The sequence below is a fragment of the Aulonocara stuartgranti genome (genome assembly GCF_965226115.1).
Source record: "Aulonocara stuartgranti genome assembly, chromosome: 6".
Taxonomy (NCBI): Eukaryota; Metazoa; Chordata; class Actinopteri; order Cichliformes; family Cichlidae; genus Aulonocara; species Aulonocara stuartgranti.
The window spans coordinates 10,529,646-10,550,377 of record NC_138944.1 but is presented as its reverse complement, the minus strand read 5'-3'; the positions used below and the strand labels follow the sequence as shown (position 1 = coordinate 10,550,377).

At 39.8% G+C, this 20,732-nt stretch overlaps 3 protein-coding genes across 5 annotated transcripts; 1 reads left to right on the top strand and 2 right to left on the bottom strand.

Moving 5' to 3' along the window:
* Positions 1-1,844: 1,844 nt before the first annotated feature.
* On the bottom strand, positions 1,845-7,728 carry r3hcc1l (R3H domain and coiled-coil containing 1-like). The gene is made up of 7 exons (XM_082536217.1): positions 7,468-7,728; positions 6,675-7,148; positions 5,954-6,156; positions 5,318-5,388; positions 4,933-5,028; positions 4,187-4,327; positions 1,845-3,576 (listed from the first exon to the last, which is right to left on the bottom strand). The coding sequence occupies exons 2-7, from the start codon at positions 7,125-7,127 to the stop codon at positions 3,524-3,526; spliced, it is 1,017 nt and encodes a 338-aa protein (XP_082392343.1). The 5' UTR covers positions 7,128-7,148; positions 7,468-7,728; the 3' UTR covers positions 1,845-3,523.
* Positions 7,729-7,789: 61 nt separating this feature from the next.
* Positions 7,790-14,187, top strand: crtac1a (cartilage acidic protein 1a). Of its 3 annotated transcripts, none has more exons than XM_082536214.1 (14): positions 7,790-7,971; positions 8,474-8,679; positions 8,773-8,969; positions 9,058-9,194; positions 9,278-9,434; positions 9,541-9,675; positions 11,000-11,136; positions 11,218-11,354; positions 11,460-11,542; positions 11,985-12,085; positions 12,222-12,390; positions 12,835-12,980; positions 13,219-13,258; positions 13,964-14,187. In XM_082536214.1, the coding sequence occupies exons 1-14, from the start codon at positions 7,867-7,869 to the stop codon at positions 14,080-14,082; spliced, it is 1,869 nt and encodes a 622-aa protein (XP_082392340.1). In that variant the 5' UTR covers positions 7,790-7,866; the 3' UTR covers positions 14,083-14,187. The 3 variants fall into 3 exon arrangements, with proteins under 3 accessions (XP_082392340.1, XP_082392341.1, XP_082392342.1); XM_082536215.1 differs by having other exon boundaries at positions 7,794-7,971; positions 14,066-14,187; XM_082536216.1 differs by lacking the exon at positions 13,964-14,187 and adding an exon at positions 13,340-13,877 and having other exon boundaries at positions 7,795-7,971.
* Positions 14,188-15,362: 1,175 nt separating this feature from the next.
* golga7ba (golgin A7 family, member Ba) lies at positions 15,363-20,373 on the bottom strand. The gene is made up of 5 exons (XM_082536218.1): positions 20,138-20,373; positions 18,978-19,103; positions 16,682-16,834; positions 16,484-16,585; positions 15,363-16,358 (listed from the first exon to the last, which is right to left on the bottom strand). The coding sequence occupies exons 1-5, from the start codon at positions 20,147-20,149 to the stop codon at positions 16,275-16,277; spliced, it is 477 nt and encodes a 158-aa protein (XP_082392344.1). The 5' UTR covers positions 20,150-20,373; the 3' UTR covers positions 15,363-16,274.
* Between the last annotated feature and the right edge of the window lie 359 nt (positions 20,374-20,732).

The following is a 20,732-nucleotide window of genomic DNA, read 5'->3' as shown; positions in this document are numbered from 1 at the left end:
TATGTTATTATAGAGAAATAGGCATTTTTGCTTTTTGCAATGCTATTTCCTCCTTATTACACATAAGACACCTCAGGTAAAAAGCCCCTAAGCTGCCTGTTGTTTCAAAATGGCACCTTAAAAACATTACTGAAATAAATCAAAAACAATGATTTTTCAGGTGTTAATGAAAACGTGTCATTGCTAAGCCAAATTTTAACAAAGGGAAGTGAGTGATGTAAGGTATGTTTGCTGACAGTGTTTGGTGCTAGGAAACCCTTCACCACCAGGGTCCTTTGCTGTGGTGGGAGATTAGATTACTTCTTAATTTGGACCATGTCTCACACTTCACTTGCTCCATGACATAACATGTAGCATTTCTGTGTAGAGTTGGCACTTGAAACCACTTCTTTCTCAGTTGTGGCTTGTGTTTGTGTAGTTAATCTAATGATTGTGTGTGAGGTATCCAGTTGGCTGCTCTGTGGTACATCACCCCCTCGTGAAGCCACAGTAAAACATGAGATTATGGGCAGGGTTCAGATCTCACACGATGATGGTAAAGAGCAGCTACAGACTCTATATGTAGTCCAGCTGCAAGAACAACAGCACACACGGAGGTCTGTTATGAAAATGTGTCCACATTTGCACTTGGCATCAAGAAGAGCCATCTGTGCACTACGATCAAGAAACACCTGTCTATAACCAACAATGAGTGCATAAAGTCTAACAATTAATAGATGACATATCAACATAAAATAATATTTGCTATTCTTTCTTTTTTTTACATTTCACATCAGTTATAGTGCCAAAAACTGCAGTCCCATTGATGGCCACTTGAGGCTGGTTGCAGAAGCTAATCGATCCCTGTAGACTGCCCTGTTAGATTTACCAAGTTAAGTCATAAAAACAACTTTTTCAAAGCCTAAATCAAAAAATTGTTTCAATCATTGTACCTTATTGCTCCTCGAATTTTCTAAAACTTTTTCTGGTTTTCACTCATTTTCACTATATTTTTTTAAATTCGAGAAATGTATGCTTTGATTGACCTCGCCGCTCACTGTAGCCGATCTCTGTATAGACTTTACATCTTTAATGTGTTTGTGTTGTCGGTTCCTCTTGGAGCATTTTTACTACAATTATATGACATATGATACAGTCTGCTGTGAAGTAGCACCCATCTATGTTCATCTTTTATATGCAGTCTATGGTTGTCTCACTACCAGCAGCTCAAAAATCACCAACCACTACAAAAGAACAAGTTCCTGCAGAAGAGATTCTTAGCTAGCGAAGAGAGTGACTGAAATAACTGATTTAATGAGCAGTTTCACCGTACCAGCTGCATATACTTAGACTGGCATGGCTCATGCATTTATTTGAACATTTCAGTACTTTAAAAGTTAAGCCAAGCCACTTATAACTCTTCAAATTAGCATTTCCATAATTTTGTGCTTATGTTCATATAATGGACAAATAGCTTTTAATACATAATATGTGTACCCAGTGCTGGGCTTGGCAAAACACCTCGAGCACATGTTTCACAAAGTGGCAGCAGTTACACAGTCTATGGTTTGAACGCTGATACCTAGAAAAGGGAACCATTAAAGTACTTCTAAGGCTGCAAGGTTATCAAATTGTGTATTATAGAGAATGGAATCACTTATCATATAACCACTTTTACACTAATGAGTCACCCATTAAATAAAAGCTTTTTTTTTTTAATCCTTTTTCATCCTGCCTTGGTATTCATGATTATATAGAAAAAACTATTACATGCTTTCAGATATTTTTTATCACCTTCTAAAAGAGCACATCGTAAACACCAAATGATACACTGTAAAAGGAAATTCTTCCTAATACTGAATCCTCAAACCTGCTTTACAAAAACGTCTTTCACATTATCTGCATGGATATAAATGTGTCAATACACATTCAGAAGAACTGATGTGAAAGGAAACAAATATGTAATGAGACTTTTTCTCATGCTGCAGCGCTTTAATTAGCCCACTGTGAGCCACGTGGCAGTGCCTCATTCATCCACAGCCAGTGAGCTAAACAGTTACAAAACTAACTCTCTTAGAGCAATACAGGGCCGATTTGGATGTTTAAAAGGAGGGGAACTATAAATCACAGTCATCTGCAGGACTACTTAAATTTAAGGAATAATCATTTTAAACATTTAAGTACACAGCAATCTGCTCTGTTAGTGCATGAACATTTCGACTGGCTGAAAGGGCTAAAAAAAAAAATGTAAAAAATAATTAAAAATAAAAAAAAACTTAATTTAGCAGCAAATTTGATTTTTGTTACAAATCTCTTGAAGAACAAATTTAAAACGCCTTCTCCACATTGGCTGAAAGTGGTGTAATTATTCACCGAGGAACTGAATGAGCTGCAGTGCCACATGGTCTGTGGTCTGCTGGGTAAAGCCTCAGAAGAGGCGTCTGCCTGCAGCTGTCAAAAAAGGGCTCTGGAGCCTGAGATATGTGTCTGAGGAAGCTGAATTATGAAAGCTGACTCTTGGGAAACCCTGTTTGATGACAGTTAGAATAAATACTGTCTCTCTTTAGTGATTACCTTTGTAAAGTTTAAAAAAAAAAAGCTTGTCAGGAATAAAGAGACACGTTTTTCTTCGTACTGTCATTACATTTTGTCAACAAACAGAGCAAGAATGGATGGAGCTAAAAACAGGAGCTGAACTGAAAATCTTGGTAGATTTGTTTAAGTGATGCACAAAAATAGTGAGGTGCTTCAATGTCAAGGAAAATCTTTGATGACAGTTTTGCTTGTCATCGTGAAATGTCTAGACTCGTGTCTTTAAGCACACGCTCAGATTTTAACAGACGAAGTCGAGCAGTTTTTTTGTTTTTTTACTGGACATACATAACAGCAGCTGCATTGAGCAAAACATTATACATAATATCGGGTATCAGTTCAAACACCGGAAACCACCTGACACGATGGCTTAAAAGTAAGTTAATACTTTGATAAAACTTAAACTGCAAACAATGCAGCATTAATTTTTAATGACACCACCTTCAATTTAATCACTCAAACTGGATAAAATCAACAATGTTGTGACACATAAAAATTTAACGAATCAACATGACTGAACTTCAGTGACATGTAACTGAAAGCGTCACGTCACTTTTATATCTTAAAACATTTAAAAACCCAAACACGGGGATGTGTACAGATAAGTATTTCAGTTAACGCGTTCGTTACTTGTTAACTGAACCATTAGCTTCAGTGCTTGACTACAGACTGTGCTTACAATACATAGAGTCCAGGTGAGTCGGTGAGTTCACAGATAATTGAAGGTGATCTGATCATGTAGCATTTTATGATGTCAGACACTGAGTGACAAAGGAAACGGTAAAAGCCTCTCAGGAAACAGTTTGAAAAAAAAAAAATCATTTCTCGGAAATATGCCTGTACGAAGGAGTGGCCAGCTAAAAAACCAGAGCATTACATGAAACAGAAATGATTTAAGCCTCTGCTGACTCAAGGAATTTAAAGGGAAAAAAAAAAATAGAGGTTTGTCCAGTTACTTTCCCTCCCAAGCGTCTTCCCTCTGCTTGGCTGCCAGGCGCTTTTGTTCTGAAAGATAAATCACACGACAAACAAAAGTCTTATATTTATATCACTGTCTTTGCCGCATGAAGAGCAGTAAAGAGCTGAAGATGATTGCATATTAATCTTCACATAGAACCATACATGGCATCTGTTCCAACACCAAGTTTAGTATTTGTTCACTGATGGTAGTGCAGCAGTGAGCCTAAACTGAGAACAAAGGAGCTTTTTTTTTAGTGTGCTTTACTTCCTGACTTCCTGGACTGACTGTCATTGGATGGCCAGCGGTTGTTTTCTGGCCCTATATACTTATTTTCCATCTGTGAAAGGAAATGGTTGCTTTACTGATTATAGATTTACTGTAACCTACACAGCAATGGACGGACTTCTTTTGGCACTACATTTGAAACTTTCCACTTTCTTCAGTTAAGTATGAAAACAGCTCCCACTTGTGGTGGTAACTTTGTGATACAACTATTGGGACAGTAATTATTTGTACTTACGTCTCAGTTTAACTGAGCACCCTGTATGACCCTCACACATTAGCTACCGAATCCATAATTAGTTTAGCAACCGCCCACCCAAGATGAGACTTCAGCCCAAAAAGTAAGTGGAGACCTAAAGAAGTACAACGTACCTCTTGCTTCCTGGAGTTTCTTCCTCTCTGCCTCACGCTGCTCCTTTGTGAGGTTGCTCTTTACACCGAGGGCACCGATCACAAGCTTCCGAGCCAGTGCTGCACTCGTCTGAGGTCTCTCTTTAGCAGGCAGGAGGTAGTCTGGGGGCAAGAGGAAAGGAGGATACATATAAATGTGGGAGATACAGAACAGTTTTTAAGCGCTTTAAATGTTTAATTTGTGGTGTAATACAACCTGGATGGCACCAAAATACACTTTACAAACATCACAATAACCCCAAAACCACATCATCTTAATTAAGCCTGTAACATATGTAACTGGCTCATTCTACATATTTCCATTCATTTCTTCTTCTGCTGTCATTTTCTTTAGCTGACTGGAAGAGTACGGATCATCTCAAAGAGAGAAACTGGACCACCAATTGGTATTTCAGTGGAGAAACTGAGGAGTAAAGCAGGCAAACCAGGCATAAGTATAAACGCTGGCAACAACATCAGCTATTTGTGTAGGCTGCACCATAGGTGAGATTCAATTCAAAGTAGAAATTCAGTTTCAGTTTGAGGAAGCGACAGACACAAACCAAACCCACAGTCAAGAATGCAGAGGATCTTGAAAGACTAAATGGTAGTGTACTGGAGAATTGGATATGAAGCTAAAGGGTTTTCTCAACAAATATGGATTTGCTTTATTATTATACAAACACAAAATTATGAAAAATGACAAACACAGATATGTGCAATCGCACCTGAGCAGCTACGGGCTTTGGCCTTTGTTGCAGAGGAAGATTTGGAAAGTGGTCGCAACTTCATCAGTGGATTCTTGGATCTCAGAGCTTCACGAGCTTAAAAGGGAAAATGAACAAAATGTAATAGTCGGTGAGTTTAATATCTCCTTACAACTGAAAAATGTGTTTTTCTAACCTGAAGTCAGAAAAACGATGGCCCAAGTAACAGAGACACAATCTCAAAAAGCTCAGGAGCAAACAGCATTAAGATTGTTGGACAGGATTTTCTTTACTAAAACAATTCTACTTACAACATCGTAGCAAGATGATGAGTCATAGCAATGAGACTTAATGAACAGCATAATGAACTGTAATTGCCTTAAATGTGAGGCAGAGCTTTACTTACCTGCTATGGGGCTTGAGAAAAGGCCGAGGGCATGTGTGTCATCAATCCATTTAATGTCAAATCCTCTCTTTCTGAAAAGACAGTCAGAAATCACACAAGGTAGTAAGAATATTTCACAACATGCCCTCAGAGCATTAGCTCTAAAAGGAAGACAGTGCTCCCTAAAGATGTAAAAATCATATACTTGTGCTCTTTCATAGATTTCACAACTTTTTTTGTCTTAAAGTAAACCTATTATCCTTTCCTTATTTTCTAACATATACTGTTACAATGGTACTCATCCAAATGCTCTATTAAAAAAGTTTCTTCTACTTCATCTGCATGATGTCAAGAACAGCCTGGTGGAACAGTGATCTTGGAGTGAGCACAGAAGCCCCTCTCACCTGCAGTCCCACCCAATTAGAAGAACACAGCTAGCACCAAGACAAAAAAAAGAGCTGCAGCAGCTGGTTTCAGACAATGCTGAACTCAGGGCTGCACCAAGGCTCAGTATACGATAAAAAAAAGGATTATTTCAAACTGTGAATCATGCAAATAGATGCAGAGGTTTACTGACATCTCTGCAAATATAAAAGGACATACAGTATATAAGGCAAAAACAAAGTTTGTACAATTCTAACATGGTTAGAGACTTACTGGTAGCACTGAAACAGCTTAAGAAGGTCTTCTGTTTTGAACTCTGTAGGGAAATCGTAGATCTCTACAATATGAGATAGTTCATCCTCTGTGAGGTCAATGTCATCATCATCATCATCATCATAACTGGCTCTGTCCATGTTGTAGTAATCAAACCTAGGCTCTTGGATTGACTCCTTCTTTTTTCCTTCCTTCAAAGCCAGCTGTGCATTCAAGGCAGGCAGGAGAGAAGACAATGATGAGAAGAGAAAAAGATCTGTTTTGCATCATATTAAATAGGATTTTTTAGGTTAATTATCAGCAATGTGTATGTGAATCTGGGTGGACATTATTCTGCTTGTCACTTTTAAAAACACACTTTTTTTCGAAGGCTTTTTAGGAGTAGTACCAGAGTCTGCTTGTAGTCAGTTTTAGTCAGCTGTTGGTCACTCTTAATCTTTTATATTTTGTTAATTTTATTCATTGTATATTTTATTGTCTATTTTACTCATGTTTTAATATTTAATATACTGATTTTTTTTATCTTCTTTTTCCATTTATTTATTTTATTGGTATTTATATTTATTTCTTTGTCTGCTTAATGTATGGTTTTTAACTGTTATCTCTGTTTTATTATTGGAAAGCACTTTGGTCAACTTTGTTGTTTTTAAAGTGCTGTATAAATAAAGTTGGATTGGACTGTCTTGGGTTTTGATTATCAAAACCTAAATCAAGCTCTCACCTCTTCAAGCAGATGTGGATCCAGACAGTCTCCATCATCGTTGAACAAGGTGTCCCAGCTCTCCTCTTCCTGCTCTGCAGTATCGCCTGCCTCCACTTTGGCGGAAGACTCCCCATTAGCCTCAGCATCTAAACCCTGTAATCGGTCCTCCTTCACATCTGGCTTAACGTCGTTGTTTTGCGCTTCACCTCCATCTCCTTCTCCCCCAGCGGGCGATGGTTTATTCGCTCCTCCAGCTTTGTCCTTCTTGTTCTTGGCGTTCTTTCGTGCTTTGTCTGTGTAGCGAGGCCTGGTTTTTGGTTTAACTTCTCCCTGAGTCTGAGCTTTCTCTTTCGAGGCATGAAGTCGTTGTTTGGGGACGTACAGAGGCTGACTTGGCCTCTTTGATTGAGAGGGAGGTGTAGGTGTTGGTTGAGTTGGACCACAGTCTTCTTTAAGCTGCACATCCTCCATGGTTAAATGATGTTAAAGTATCTGGATCACGGAGGAACGAGAACATGAACATTGTCAGACCTTCGCAGATTTTCAAAACACTCTAAATTTACTTTAAAGACTTTATTAAGGAATGAAGCAGCCAGGTACGCGGCAAACTGTTCTAAATAAACAGGATTTGAATAACTAGCTTCAGTTAGCTAACTAAACTTCCTCCCGTGTAGCTTGTAAAGATATTTTTAAATGAAGAAATAAATATAAAATAAATAGCGGTTAATGTTACATTCATTCATGTTCATTTATTTTCACTCAGAATATTTAATCTGTAATTAAATCAAATAAATTTATTCTGTCGGCTTACCCGTTTATGATTTGTTTAACAACAGACTTTCGTCGCACACTTGACGCAAGCAAATCCTAGCGCAAAGCGTAGTGGGAAATTGTGTTCTTCTACAGCACTGCCGCTCCGAAATCCGGAATAACTGCCAGGTTATTAGTTCCTTTTTCCAACGAATTTTCTTTTCCTTTGTAGTTCAACGAGTTTCCCCAAAAGAAATGGTAAATATACTATCTACCGAATCCATCTTTTCTGTGCCATCGTTTAACATAAACTACAAACAAACCAAACCCTTGGGTGCAAGAGACACGTGCACAGAAATTCAGCTCAGCCATTGGTCACCATCTTCATCGGTCAGATAGTTCTTCGCTGATTGGACAGTATTCTCCGCGTTACACAAGGTGTTTCGTAAATTTGTAATTTATGAAACTTATTTGTGTAATAGAGGCGTTGACAAGCTCGCTTCACAACTATAAACACATCATCTTCACTGCAGGAGACGCATTTTCTCCTCCACACCTTGATACGGTAAGACGGTATTGCCATAATGAAGGGAATGAATTCTTGCTCACGCCTCTGCTTTGCACAAAATGGGGAAAAGGCTTCATCCATGTTTTTATTAAAATCAGTGAATTGCATGTCATTACGCTGGAGGAAAAACAAGTCAGAAATACAGAAAATGTATTTGCTGGAGAGCATTAATAACATATTAGTAGTTTTTGCGTTTTGTGTTTTTTAACGTCTTGAAATTTTATAGCTTTCTTAAAGGATTTAAAGGCTTTTGGTTGGTAGATTTAGACAGAAACACTCCACGTTTAAAACAATGTCTGGTGGTTATGTTTTTGTTTTTCTTCTTTCTTTTAACGTACTTATTTGATCGCTTTCGATCAATTCGGATAATTCTATTTTCATATTTAGTTTCAATTGTTAAGAAATGTTGTTTTGTTTTGTATTATAATTCTCAGTTTCAGATGTTTCTTGCAAGTTTTGTTCAAAACAAGATATCTTCCTGACTTCCGTGTCTCGCCAGGTTGGAATAATGTGGGGTTCGGGTCTGCTGCTCCTACTAGTGACACTCTGGCATCACTCCCATGCCCAAAACCTGAATCCCATGCTTCAGGTTGTTACACAGACCATGCTTCCCCCTGACAATCTGCACAATCCCACACAACTCAACTATGGGATGGCTGTGACAGATGTGGATGGTGATGGTGACCTGGAAGTGGTGGTGGCAGGGTAAGTGTGAGTGTTAGTGTATTACCATGTGTGAGGATTTTTATGCAGAAATTTGTGATAAAAAAAATAAATCAAAATCACGTTTTCTCTCAGGTACAACGGGCCCAACCTGGTGCTGAAGTATGACAGGACTCAGAAAAAGCTGGTAAACATTGCTGTTGATGACAGTAACTCTCCATACAATGCTCTGAGAGACCAGGCAGGAAATGCTATTGGAGTTGCTGCCTGCGATGTGGATGGAGATGGACGAGAAGAAATCTATTTTCTTAATACAAACAATGCCTACTCTGGTAAATATGATATTGCAAAGTCATCCTGAAATTAAAGTGTCATCAAAGTAATTTGAGGGAACCAAATAATTTTTCTTTCTCTGTCAAGGACGAGCAACATACACTGACAAGCTCTTCAAGTTTCGTAATGGCCGCTTTGAAGATCTGCTCAACGATGAGCTGAATGTACGTCGTGGTGTTGCTAATCGGATGGCGGGACGTTCAGTCGCATGTGTTGATAGAAAGGTGAGTGAACCCACCTATTTCTTCTATCTCATTGCATTTGAGTACATTATACGTTATTCTAAGTTACCGATGTTTCTGTGCAGGGAACAGGCCGTTACTCAGTCTACGTGGCGAACTACGCCAGTGGAAATGTTGGCCCCCACGCTCTCTTAGAAATGGACGAGGCTGCCAGTGATGTGAGCAAGGGCATCATCGCGCTGTCTGACGTAGCTGCTGAGGCCGGAGTCAACAGGTACACAGGTGAGATGTCACAGTGTTTACCTGAAACATGGGATTTTTTTTTTTGATTTTTTTTTTTGAAGTTGTCAAAAACAACTGAAAGCTTCACTGTTGGCTCGTTGGTCAGGTGGTCGCGGTGTGGTCGTTGGACCAATCCTGAGCGAGTCGAGGTCTGATGTGTTCTGTGACAATGAAAATGGACCTAACTTCCTGTTCAAGAATAATGGAAATGGGGCTTTTGTTGACATGGCAACACAGGCAGGTGAGAATGAAGTGGTAAGGGAACATGAAGCCTAACTCAGTAGTACTTTCTGCAGTCTGTCCTTCAACTTATGGTTTCATATCAGGTATTCTTTGTCTCATCTCACTCTTCCATTATTTGGTTTCTAATTTTAAATTTATTTACTTTTTTATTATTATATTATTATTATATATTATATTATTCATTTACCCTGTGAATGCCAGCTAGGAGGAACCTTTGTTTCGCTTTTCTGAACTGAATGGCTTGTGTCATATTTCAGGCCAGCTTATAGAACAAAATGCCTGAGTGTGCATCAGAAGTTAGTGGGGGTGGTCTCTGTTTATGCAGCAACCTTTGGAAAGAAACCAGAAATTATAATAATAATAATAATAATAATGGATTGCATTTATTTAGCGCTTTTCGGGGCCCTCAAAGCGCTTTACAATTCCACTATTCATTCACTCTCACATTCACACACTGGTGGAGGCAAGCTACAGTTGTAGCCACAGCTGCCCTGGGGCAGACTGACAGAAGCGAGGCTGCCATATTGCGCCATCGGCCCCTCTGACCATTACCAGTAGGCAGCAGGTGAAGTGTCTTGCCCAAGGACACAACGACCGAGACTGTCCAAGCCGGGGCTCGAACCGGCAACCTTCCGGTTACAAGACGAACTGCCAACCACAATCGATATAGTCATCAAACTACATCTTTATTGATATGATGTGATTTATATATGATTTGTAGAGTTACCAAGAGATTAGAAATATTTGGAGGCTTTTATGTTTGACTGTTTATTTATCCATCAATCCTCTACTGCTTATCTGGGTTTGGGTCATAGGGGTAGCAGTCTAAGTAGAGAAGCCCAGATTTCCACCTGGCCACTTCTACCAGGTATGTAGAAATTTAGATTGACTGGTAAATTGACAGCTTCGCTTTTACACTCAGCTCTCTCCTTACCACAACAGGTTGTAGCAGGTGATGCCCTGTTTGATTTTAATCAGTCTATTTGCTTAGCTTACTATAACATTTGCTGGCTGTCTGGTAGGCTCATAAGGATAACACCTCATGAAGTAACACAGCCTGTCATGTGAATATTAATCAAACACAAGTGAAAATGCTAACTGGTGAGTTTAAGACATTCAGGTATGTGGAGCGTCTTACTGTTATTGAGCCAGGCTGATTTATCCCCCCAGAATCCAGTCCTTATGCTAAACTAATCTAGCAGTCTCCTGGATGTAGCACTAAATATAAGAGACATATGAAGGTCCTCTGATCACTTTTACTTAGTTTTTTTTATTGTACAAAATTGGATTAGTTGCTTTTAACACTGTGCCCATGCAAACAGGTGTGGAGGACCAATACCAGCATGGCAGAGGAGTAGCACTGGCTGACTTCAATGGAGATGGAAAGACAGACATTGTTTATGGCAACTGGAACGGCCCACACAGACTTTTCCTGCAGCGCAGCGATTCCAGTTTCCAGGTAAGAGAGGAGTGACAAAATTGGCAAAAACAAAAGGTTTTAATAAAGTGTATCTTGAGAGAAGTACAATTTTCTTTGCAGAATATTGCTACTGGAAGATTTGCTGAAGCCTCACCTATTCGCACAGTCATTGCTGCTGACTTTGATAATGACAAGGAGTTGGAGGTGTTCTTTAACAATATTGCCTACAGAGGAAATGCTCCCAATAGGCTGTTCAGGTTAGATTTCATGTATTTGTTAAATTTCCAATGAAATGTCTTTGTTAATTAAAAAATAACTGTTACTAGATTTATTTATTTTTTTGGCTGTTTCCTTTTTTGCAGGGTCTCAAGGAGGACTAATGCAGACCCTTTGATCCAGGAACTTAATGTGGGAGATGCTGAAGAGCCACAAGGGAGAGGAACAGGTCTGTAAACTCTTAATATCAGAGCACATTTTGTGCTGTTTTTCCTATGCATTTAACCGGCACGGTACATCTTAATGGATATCCGTTTAAAAATCTAACATATATTAAGTTGCCAATTCTTTTAGATGTGTAGTCCCAGGCAATACAGACACAAAATAGTGATATACAGATGTTTTTTTTCTAAAATATTACAATCAATTGAGAATGATTTTTATGGCTTTCTTGAAAAGTGACTCTATTGAAGTGTTGTTTCACCTGGTAACAAAACAATAATCAATATGTGAAAATATTAGAGAACATCCTAGCCGGTTAAAATATATTGAGGTTGCCTGAACTGCCTCTGTGTTTGGATGAGCCTCAGAAATATAACTGTCAGGGAGACTCCCCATTGACATTGATGTGTAGGTCAGTTCAGTGAAAGCACTCTGTGTGTTCTGGACAGGTGGTACTGTGACTGACTTGGATGGGGATGGACAGCTGGACCTGCTGTTGGCACACGGGGAGAGCGCCCAGCAGCCAATCTCTGTCTTTAAGGTCACGCAGGTGGGTGTGCGTGTGTGTATTTGTCGGGTGGAGTTTGTTTGTTTTTCTTTTTACTAACAGCCTAATGATATACCTACTAACTGGTCTTCTTATTATTAGTTAGCGAATAATAATCCATGAACATCCTTGTTGCTAGGGATCATCCAATAACTGGCTGCGGGTCATTCCTCGCACCCAGTTTGGTTCTTTCGCCCGGGGTGCCAAGGTGACAGTCTTCACCAGTCAGAGTGGAGCTCACACGCGCATCATTGATGGAGGCTCTGGATATCTATGTGAGATGGAGCCAGTCGCCCACTTTGGTTTAGGTGATTTCCTTTTAAATGTTGTAGACACTGAAAAAACAGCAGACACCTCACAAGTAAACACTAGAGCAGATTGTTGGCCAAACAGCTTTTTTTTGTGATCGTGCATCTATCCTGTCAAACACTAGAACTCAGTATGTGTGCCTTTGTCATTGGTGTTTTTAGACATCTCAGCTAAACAATAGTATCCCTGATATTTTTTTACTTTAAACCAGATACTGGTGTTATAACTAATGGCTGGTAAAAGTTTACAAATTTTGGGATATAAGCTAATGTCCTTTCTTGCTAAAATTAAGATGAGATGCTCTCACATCAGTCTGTAAAACATAGTTTGATAGTCAGGAGGCAGGTAGCATCCCAGCAGATATTTTTAAATCTAATCCCAAAATACAAATTTGTACTTGTAAAATGTAACGTAGTATTGTGTCTTGTACTCATGACTCCCAGGAAATGATGAGGTGAAGGTGCTCGAGGTCTCCTGGCCAGACAGCACTAGTTTTACTCGAGCTCTTCAGGCTGGTGAAATGAACTCTGTGTTGGAAGTCACCTATCCCAAAGAAGGGGAAACCACTGAGCTTGCCAATGACACGCAGGTACACAGCCCGAATTCCCAGCATGAATTATGAACACGCCTTTTTTTCTGTTAGTGGAGCAGTGAATTGAACAACACCAAAGCCTTAATCTCTCTCTCTCTCTCTGGTTAGTTTAATTATAAGATATTTTACTCCTACCTTTCAAAAAATAAAAGTAAATTGTTTTTAAAACGTCTCAGAATCAGCTTATTTGGTTTGGCTAAAAACCTTTTCCTCTATTTTTTTCTTTTCTTTTTAGTGTGGTAACGGCTTTACTGTCAGGAATGGACGCTGTGCAGGTGAGCAAGTCTTAAAGATTCATAAAATAATCCAAAACCAGATATTATTTTATTTTTAATTGAATGTTTATTTTTCTACAGGTCTTTAAAGAGAATCACATGAAATGCAATAAAGGATTTTTGTGGTTTACAATAATGTTACAGAAAAAAAATGTCTTTTGCTTTGGTTTTTAAAAGGGAGAGTTGGTTGTTTTTCTTTACTCTGTGAGCAGATTTATTTCATTTTCCTTTTTTTAAGATTTCTTTTCTCTTTTATGGCTTTAAATGAAGTGAATAAACTTGTTCCTATCAATACACCGGCTCTTTCAAATTATTTCATAGCTCAAAAGTCAGTCTTAACTGTTCTAGTACTCACATTTTAATCCTCCAGTCTCAGCATTACCCCTGCTACCCTGAGAGTAACAAATGCAAGGAAGTGTTTCCTGCGTGACTTAAGAGATGCTGAATTTGCACTAAAAACGTGCTGAAACAGAACAAGACACACGAACTGTGGCTGACACAGAGTAACTGAAAGTATTTAGTGCAAACCACAAAGGTTACCCTGAGTTCCCCAATTTTCCCCACTTGTACCTGTCCTCGTCTTCACACGTGGATGACCAAGTCTTCATTTTTAGTCATTCTGTTTGTTTAGTATTAATCTGATGTCTGCTTGTCTGTCTCGTCCTCCCTCACTGTTACTCTCCTCTGTTCTCTCCACCCATGCAGCATTGGCTCCATTTTATGATGGTGTTCGATCTTCGGTCTCCATGTTTGAAGCCTCCTGGTTTAAGACAGTTTTATTACAGTGTGTTTTATTCCTGTCTGCAGTATCAGAAATGAAGTGAGACTAGTCTTCAGGGAAAAGACAACCTCTATCCAGCGCTGGTCACCTGGATCTAACACCTGCTAGAACAAATTACTGTGACATGCATGGAGCATGTCCATCCTGAACTTTGCTTGTTTGTTTTGATGAGCTGGCTGCATGTGGAAGCTGTAGTGCCAAATAACCAGTTAGTGCATGCAGGCATGAGGAATTTGTAACAAAATAAGCAATACGCTTAAATTGTTAAGTAATTTTTTTAAGGCAGGTTTTTTTTGTTACCTCTGTGCTACTTAGGTATCGGTGACTGCTAGCAGTGTCCACAATACCACGGCCCTGAGTGGACATTATCAATTTGTTAATTTCTTTACCACTTTGTCAGCTTTGTCTGCTGTGAAGACAAAATGCCTTTAGAAAAAAAGGGCTGCATAAAATTATACATCTTTGGTTTTTTTGGAAATGGTGTCCGTCTCCAGTAAATTTAAGATTTAATGATGTTTAATATTGTTGTCTTTTACACTGATTTACGGATCATGTTACTGTCAAGCTAAAGAATTAAACCAAATATTTTGGTAATAAACTCTAAGCTTACTGACATGTCAAACAAAGTGTACACAACATTGCCTTTGAGTTTAAGTGACAAATCCAGCAGCTACATTATCACTGATTTGGGCTGTTTGCTTACTGTATCTTTAATGCATTATTGATAACTCAGTGAGAGCTTTGACACTGAAACAAAGCACTTGGATTTTAGACTAACAATTTGATCAAGTACTGAAAACTGTGGAGCTCAGAGGAACTACACGACCAGTATGTCATCCGTAGGCGTTGCTATGAGCAATCCTCTTCACCTTCCATGCTGAGAGTATTAATGCAGAAATGTTAACCAGTGCTGCTTTTGATATTTGCAAACTTCCATTTAGCAGCTGCTCTTCTATATTCCTGCTTAGATAATCTGTGTCCTTCCTTCCATCACATTTGATTTGATGCTGAGGATGGTAGTGTTGTCTGAATGGGGCAGGTTCAACTAGAAAGATTTTTATAACCAATCTAAATGATGACACTCTAAGGCAGAGAGAAAAATTGGCAACAACAGATAAAGGGAGGGAAATATGGATGCCTGGGAGGTATTTATAGCGTTGCACTTGCTTGTTTACATGAAACTTGGTTTCTGGTTTATGTCCAACAAGCAGCTCAGATTGAGTACTGAGCCTTTTCTTATGTTTGTAATCATTTAAAATGCTTAATATGAGTAACACTGATTTCATATATTTGTATAATACAAGAACAATGAGCTCGATGGGGCTGTGATGAAACTGTTTATTTGACGCCAGTCATTTCTACCATGTGTATTAAAACAATAAGCAGTATGAAAACTTGTTCTTGCACAAAATGTCACCAAAATAAAAGAAACATTCACATTTGTGAGCCAGTTTGTTTTTTGGCAGTTATTTTTCTTTGGAAGTCTGTTCATAAAGCAGGGAAGGGTTGGTGTATTTTCATAAACACTTACAGGTATAATTTAGGAAGACATTTCTGACCCATCCCTTCTTTACTTACTGCTGCGCTTCACGCACAACGAGTCTTTGCATAATCTAAATTTAGGAAGAGTTGCTCTCGCTCAATGAAACCAAGAGGTTAGTACTTGGATTTGTGGCTATGACTTTAAAAAAGGAAATACAAGCTTCATCATAAATATGGAGGATCTGCTACATTATGGATGACTTAAATGGCATTCATCTGCTGCCAGACAGCATGATTTAGAGCCGATTTGGAAGAGGTGCTGAATTTGGGGTCTAGTCTTGTGTTTGGTCCAGTGTTTGGGGTGCAGCCCAGGTTGATCTGGCCTACGTGGTACAATGACAGCAGATGAGGCACTTCGTCCCTTTTATCTTGAAATCAGACAGGAAGGAGAGAAATGGTGGGATCACACAAAGCATCACTAGCTGCATCTTTTCATCCTTTTCATTGAGACATTACATCTTAGCAAAAGTGCATCAGCACCTGCACATTTCTTTCGTAATAAACCACTAAAGTGCGTGTTTCAAGTGTCTACTCTGAACAAGTTAGGGACATGATGGGGAAAAAAACTGGTGAATACTTTGTGTGAGCGTAGCTGAGGGGGTGGTTGGTGTTGGAAGAGGAGTCGTATTACATCCTAGGTTTTCCTTCATGGTTGTGAGTGATCAGGTGGACGCAGGTTTAGGAAGCATCCAGTCATCGAGCAGTGCTGCCGGACACAGAGCTGCTCCCTGAGCTGGAGCCACTGGAGCCCCGATCTTCATAGATGGAGATCTCTATCTGTTAAAAGTTGTTAAGGAACAAAAATGATCTGTGGTTTATAATAAATTGCACAAATATTTTACAGAAATGTGGTTTTGTTTTGCTTTTTTTTGCAATACACCCAAAATTCAGAATAAGGATACAACACGCATTCCCCTTTCTATGGGATCTGTGATAAGGAGACCTCTGGGAGCATAAATCTTCTCATTCTGCTCCTGAATGTACTTGGCAATCTTCTTCAGCACCTGACACACAGACGGAAGAGGAAAAATGAGAAGCAATATAAAATCCAAACTACATGTTAATTTGTCCCAGAACATCAAAATGTATTGGATTCTGACCTTCTCATAACGTGTCTCCATGCAGAGGAAAATGAGATATGCTGTAGCGCAGGCCAGACACCCTTCCAAGTAGGACTGTCCTCCAATCTTTTCCGCCTCTGCATAATAGTTATTCAGCGTCTTCACAGTGTCCTCAAACAGTGTTCGCTCGATCTGGAGACAGACAAAAGAGCAGAAATGGGGTCAGTGAGTAGCAACAGCAAATACTATGTTTAATAAAGTAACTTACTGAGCTGGAGAAGGGAAAAAATATTGCATGATTTTAATTTCCCCTTTGAAGTCACTTCCATGGAAGACGCTGCGAGTGTTTTATTGCCCATGCACTTGCGAGATTTCAGCACAAACCTCAAACATCAGCTCCAGCTATGACCCAGTGACCAGCTGTGTTTATTCCTCCACATTTACAACAATACCTATGAAGCTTTAAGACGAGACCCCACAAGCAACTATGAAAAGAAAGTCATCAGTTGCCTACAACAACTTGAAATGGATGAAGCCACTGACTACACTTCCTGTACCCAGGAAATGCTATACCCTGTATATATGGACTTCCAAAGATCCACAAAGGAGTCCCAAGCAGTATCAACTCAGCCACCTACAAAATTTCCAAGCACCTTGCAACCATCCTAGCTCCCTTGTGGGGAACACACATCATCACATCTAAACTCTGAAATCAAAACCCAAGAAGTAGAAGCCTTCACTGTTCACATCGACTCAGTGGATAGAATGATAGTTTACCAGGAAAGATACAAAGTATAACAGTTTGTCATTTCTGGAAGCCTACACACACAGACCAGTACCTACTCTTTGACTCCCACCACCCTCTGGAACACAAACTTGGAGTAATCAGGACCCTACAACACAGAAACTGTTCCCTTTAAGCCAGAAGGAAAAGAAAGGGAACACACACATGTAAATAAAGCTCTTAAAACATGTGGATTTCCCAATTGAGCTTTCATCAAATCAGCAAGGATGCACAGAAAATAAGGTCAGACACCAACTAGGGAGAATCAGAAGGACAAACGTCATATCTTATGTAGCCAGTTTATCAAAGAAACTCAGGAGAGTCTTCTCCAAGCAGGACATCCCAGTGTAGTCCAGACACAGCCACACACATTTAGACAAAAGCTGGTTGATCCCAAGGACAAAACCTCCAAACACAAACTAAACAATGTAGTGTATGCAGTACAGTGCAGCGAGGAGGGCTCCATTGGAGAAACCAAGCAGCCACTCCGTAAACACTTGGCACAACATAAAAGAGCCACCTTGACAGGACAAGACTCAGCTGTACATCTGCATCTAAAGGACAAAGGTCACTCGTCTTGAAAGACGAGTCTAAGAGGCCATCTATGTCCACTCTGAACAGAGGGTGTGGCTTACAACACCAACTGTCTGCCACCTACAGTGCAGTTTTGAAATCCCTGCACAGATGCCTTAACGCCCACTCACATCATGCGTCAGTTGATCTCAATAGGTCATATAATAGGGTGAGGCAAGGTCTCACAATGGTTTCACCCACACCTCTGGTTATAATGACCCACACCCTTTTTCCCACCTTGGCTCATGTGATGAGGCACATAATCAATAGTGGGTCAGCAACCCTCTTAATGGACGACTTACACCTCATACTTTTTACTCCACAGTGATAAAAGCTAGCGAGGTAATGACTGACCAAATCACAGAGCTTTGTGCGTATATCATTCTACACAGCATAACAATTTTATCTAGCAATCAGGAATTTTGTTTGCTTTATCTACATGTGAAAGAACCGATCTGAGTCATGAAACCCTTATATTGCTACATTAAAAATCAATAAAATAAAGGGAATTAAGTGTCTGATGCTGAAAGATTCACTTTTTGTCCACCCCAAATGAACTCTACACACATATGATATGATGACATAAGGCTTTATTCTATACGTGTTAAAATGATGCCAAAAATAGGGAACATGATCCTCAATAAATAACATGTTTAAAAAGAAGTGGGAAGAAGCATTCAAATACGCTGAAACCAGTGAACAACAGAGAATGTGGAGTGATTTGTGTGTTTTGCTTTACTCGGTACTGAAATGAAACTTTGTTACTGTATATGCGTTTATATTTATTATATTATTTATATTATTTTGCATCTATTATCAAGCATATGAATGTCATGATAATGCCTTTTAACAGACTTTTTCTTTTCAGACCATGATGCTAACAAAGATCTAAATGCTTGTATGATCTGCACCTATTAAAACACAATATAAAACCTAGAATTAAATCACATTACACTGTAACTCCTCCAGTTTCCTTACCCTGCTCTCCAACTCAGAGGGGAACTTGGTCTGAAACTTGCAGGTGGTTCCTTCACTGTAGTCTCTCTGAATGAATACTTTGTTGGCCAGAGATGCACTGTGCCTCAACTCCTGCAGGTTATGAAACTGTGGGAATCAAATAACACAGAGAGAGAGAGTAATACAGTAAGGGTTAATATAGTATCTCTTTAATGAGTCCCAAAAGAGAGCTATGTATCCCTCTATGTGCATCCCTGAGCACCTGTTCACCTGTAATGTGTACAAACAGCAGCTGATTTAGAGGAACAGGGTGATGGAGTAGATGTGATCGATCACTCGTTGGCTCAGTGTCTGCACGCTTTTCTGCCTTGTTGACTGCTGGAGCAAAGCCCAGCATCAGACATACGATCTTTTACACACACACACACACACTTTCTCTTGGTCTTTCAGGAAAGCAGGGAGACGGGACAACATTTCACTACGGCTAAACACGGATCGATTACACGGAACAAGCTGAAGCAGACTTTTAGAGGCCAAACAAGTATTACATACAAGCTTGTTTATGCTTGATATAATCAGTTTTGTGCGTCACCATTATTTTTGGTTACATGAAAGCACAGATGGAGGAAAAGGGAGTCAGGCAAAGCACGGAGGAAGGTCGGGGTGGAGTGGCTTCTGTCCATGGTGCTGAACGGCTGTCCTCCGTGTGTGTGTGAGTGGGTATGTGTGTGTAGTCAAACACAGTTGCTTGTCACCGGATTAACGTGGCTTCTCAATACACAAAAACAGATCTGCTTTCACCAAAACAGCTTAACATGGCAGGGACGGAGGGGGCTGCACTGATCCTTTTTTCTTATAGCTCAGCTGACTTTCAAAAATGCCTCCCTCCCTTTTTTTTTCTCTTTAAACAAAATACTAGAACGCGTTTATGTGGTAAAAAAAAAAAAAAAAAAAAAGACAGAAATGAAAACGACCAAATCCTCTGGCGAAACTGGCGTGATAATGTAGGACACAGTGGTCACTCCAGATACAAGTGATCCGCACAGGTTAACCGTGTGCAGCCTCCATGCCCTCAACGTCCGTGTTAACTGGAGCCGCGCCTGTTTCGTTTAAACCTTCATGTCACTGTTCGTGCCGGTAACCGGAACCGAGCTGGAAATTAAACCGAGCGAGTGTCTTACCTCTGTCGCCATGTTGCACCGTGCATCCGTGGCTGTAGGGACGAGTCCCTTCACGCTCTGAAACCGCTTAGTGGGACACGGAAGGGGGGAGGGTGGGGAGAGGAGGAGAGGCTTGTAATCCTGAGGGGGCGGGGCTTAATGTAGTAGAGTGTTCGGCTTTTTCTTCAGTCTCAACTTGACTTTGCAGGACGTCGGGGTGGGGGAGACGACCTCCAAACCTGAAAAATGCAGCCAGAGCGGAGAATGTGGAAGTGTCAAAAACTGCAGTTCCTCTGCTGGCCACTTGAGGCGGTCTCTGAAAGGGAGTCAGCTAGTTATCTGCCATGCTGCACATTTTGGTATCGATCAGATATGAACTAAATATTGCCGATACTAATACCGATACTGATATGTTTAACCTATAAAGGCAACTTATAAAGGGTTTAAGGGGTTAGGTTTCTTTTTTGGAGACCTGGAATGTCAATGTGCCTGTCTTTAATACACTTTGGGTCAGCTTGTACATGTACATTTAACACAAAAAGGTTCAGACATTTTTCACAGTGTATGTTTGAGGTCTAAATACTGAAGTTGGAGGATAGAATTAGAAATATCAATA